The sequence below is a fragment of the Gavialis gangeticus genome, unplaced genomic scaffold (genome assembly GCF_001723915.1).
Source record: "Gavialis gangeticus isolate Ggan-Ray unplaced genomic scaffold, GavGan_comp1, whole genome shotgun sequence".
Lineage (NCBI taxonomy): Eukaryota > Metazoa > Chordata > Crocodylia > Gavialidae > Gavialis > Gavialis gangeticus.
The window spans coordinates 4,781,117-4,783,007 of record NW_017729020.1 but is presented as its reverse complement, the minus strand read 5'-3'; the positions used below and the strand labels follow the sequence as shown (position 1 = coordinate 4,783,007).

At 46.2% G+C, this 1,891-nt stretch overlaps 1 protein-coding gene across 1 annotated transcript in view; it reads right to left on the bottom strand.

The window, feature by feature from the left end:
- Positions 1-371: 371 nt before the first annotated feature.
- LOC109295500 (tetraspanin-15-like) overlaps positions 372-1,891 on the bottom strand; it is a 245,193-nt gene continuing 243,673 nt past the window's right edge. Inside the window, exon 8 of the mRNA XM_019514372.1 lies at positions 372-891. Coding sequence (XP_019369917.1) covers positions 661-891 — 231 coding nt within the window. The 3' untranslated portion in view covers positions 372-660. The remainder of the gene's footprint in view (positions 892-1,891) is intronic.

Here is a 1,891-nt window from a genome sequence, read left to right as displayed (position 1 = left end):
CCCCCCCCCCCCCCCACACACACACCCATATTTCCAGGAGCGATATTATATTCAAATCATACTGGTTCCATTGCATCATGATCCCTTCACAGTGGTGGAAAAGTGGGGGTAGATTTGACACTTAGCAGTAAATTAGGAGAACAAGTTAAATTAAAGGTGAGATTTTTATAGCCATACTATCAGCGAGTGTTGTGCATATAAGGAAAGAGCATTCACAACACCCTTTTGTGGGACAGGATGGGAGCTACAAGGCAGCTTTCTTTGCAACGTGGATCCTTTCTCTTGTAAGAAGCTCGGGACAACAACAAAGAGCAAATTCTGTTAATGGCAGTCATGTTTTCCACCAGTGGAATCTGCACAGACATACCCAATAGCAAAACAAACAAGTCAACTTTATTTTGTAAAAAGGAAACATTGACAAATACTTGAGGGTGCTGAGGCAGAGTGTGTAAGCCAGGAAGGGTCTGCTCAATGCAACACTTTTTTCCCATCTATCAACATGAAGTTACTGTCCAGTCCCCACTAAGTTCTCCTCTGATTCTGAGCACACACCAACTTTTTTGTGAGGAGTGAGGCTATTTCCTCGTCCTAAGTCCATCATCTTCAAGTATTCTGTGCTCTGATCCACCCATCTAAGACCAGCTTTGGCACCCAACGGTTTCACACTTTACTTTGGCAGATAGTATCTCCATCATCCTCATCATCCACAACATTGATGGGAACATAGCCACCTTCTCTGGGCAAGCACCAACACCAGCCAGCACCAGTCAGGTCCACTGCGTTGAAGCTGAAGTCTCTCACCTCAAGCCTCCTGAAGTCGACTGTGTCTTCCTTGGAGTAAATCTCATTAAGCTTTTGCCAATACAACCAAGCCATAACCAGGCCAATTACCTGCAAGACACACGCATTGAAAGTGATTAGGCTGAGTTATGTTAACTCCTTATACATAAGGTACTTTCATGTCAACCGCTGACCCATCTTTTTGACCTGGATACAGGTTTCCTGCACACAGCAGTGCTCTAAACTAAATCAAAGTCTTAAGTTAGGCAGACAAACCAGAACTTGGATAAGTGACCGTTAGAGAAAAGTCAAGGTGCTGCAGGAAGAGAGGTAGCAGCACACTTCATTTTGGTGCTAGAGGTTTAGTCTTTGTTAGATGAGTCCTGAAACAGAAATTCAGGGCCTTTGGGGCCAGTAAAATCATCTCCCCAACAATTTTCTGCTCAAGTTGTCAGTCTCAATCACCAGGGTCATTCCATCTGGCCTCTCTAGACTTCCCATGGAGCTTCAGGAGAAGGAACTGATTTTGAAGCTCGGCCTGTGAAGTGGCTTGTGCTCAGTGGCTGCTGTGTGCGGTGCTATGTTCAACTTCCCCTCTCTTGTGGGTAGGTAGGTCTGTCCAAGCCTAATAACCCACCCCAGAAGGACAAAGGGTCAAGGCACACCATGTTCTATAGCCAGTGACACACAAGAGAGTGAGGTGTCCCATATCACATCCAGATGCTTTTGGCTCCTCATGCTAAAGGAGCAGGTGCCCATTTACAGATAACTGGGGACAAGCTTTGGCTGAAGCCTAAAGCAAGGCCTGAACTCCCACCTCTGGAGCCATAACAAGGTACATTGTCCTTTTACATGTATAGCATCTAAGGGCACCTATATATGTGCAGCGATGCACTCCAGCAGAATCCAGTGTCACGTGCATCAGCGTTCCCACACTAAAAAATGGTGGTGGGGGCAATTTAACTAAAGCTCATTCAACAAGCTTTAGTTAAAGTGCCCTCGCCGCCGTTTTTCAGCATGGGGGCACTGATACACATGACGTTACGGGTGCTTTAATCAGAGTGGCTCTTGGAGCCACTCTAATAAAAGCATGCACAACCTGCCCCCCCCC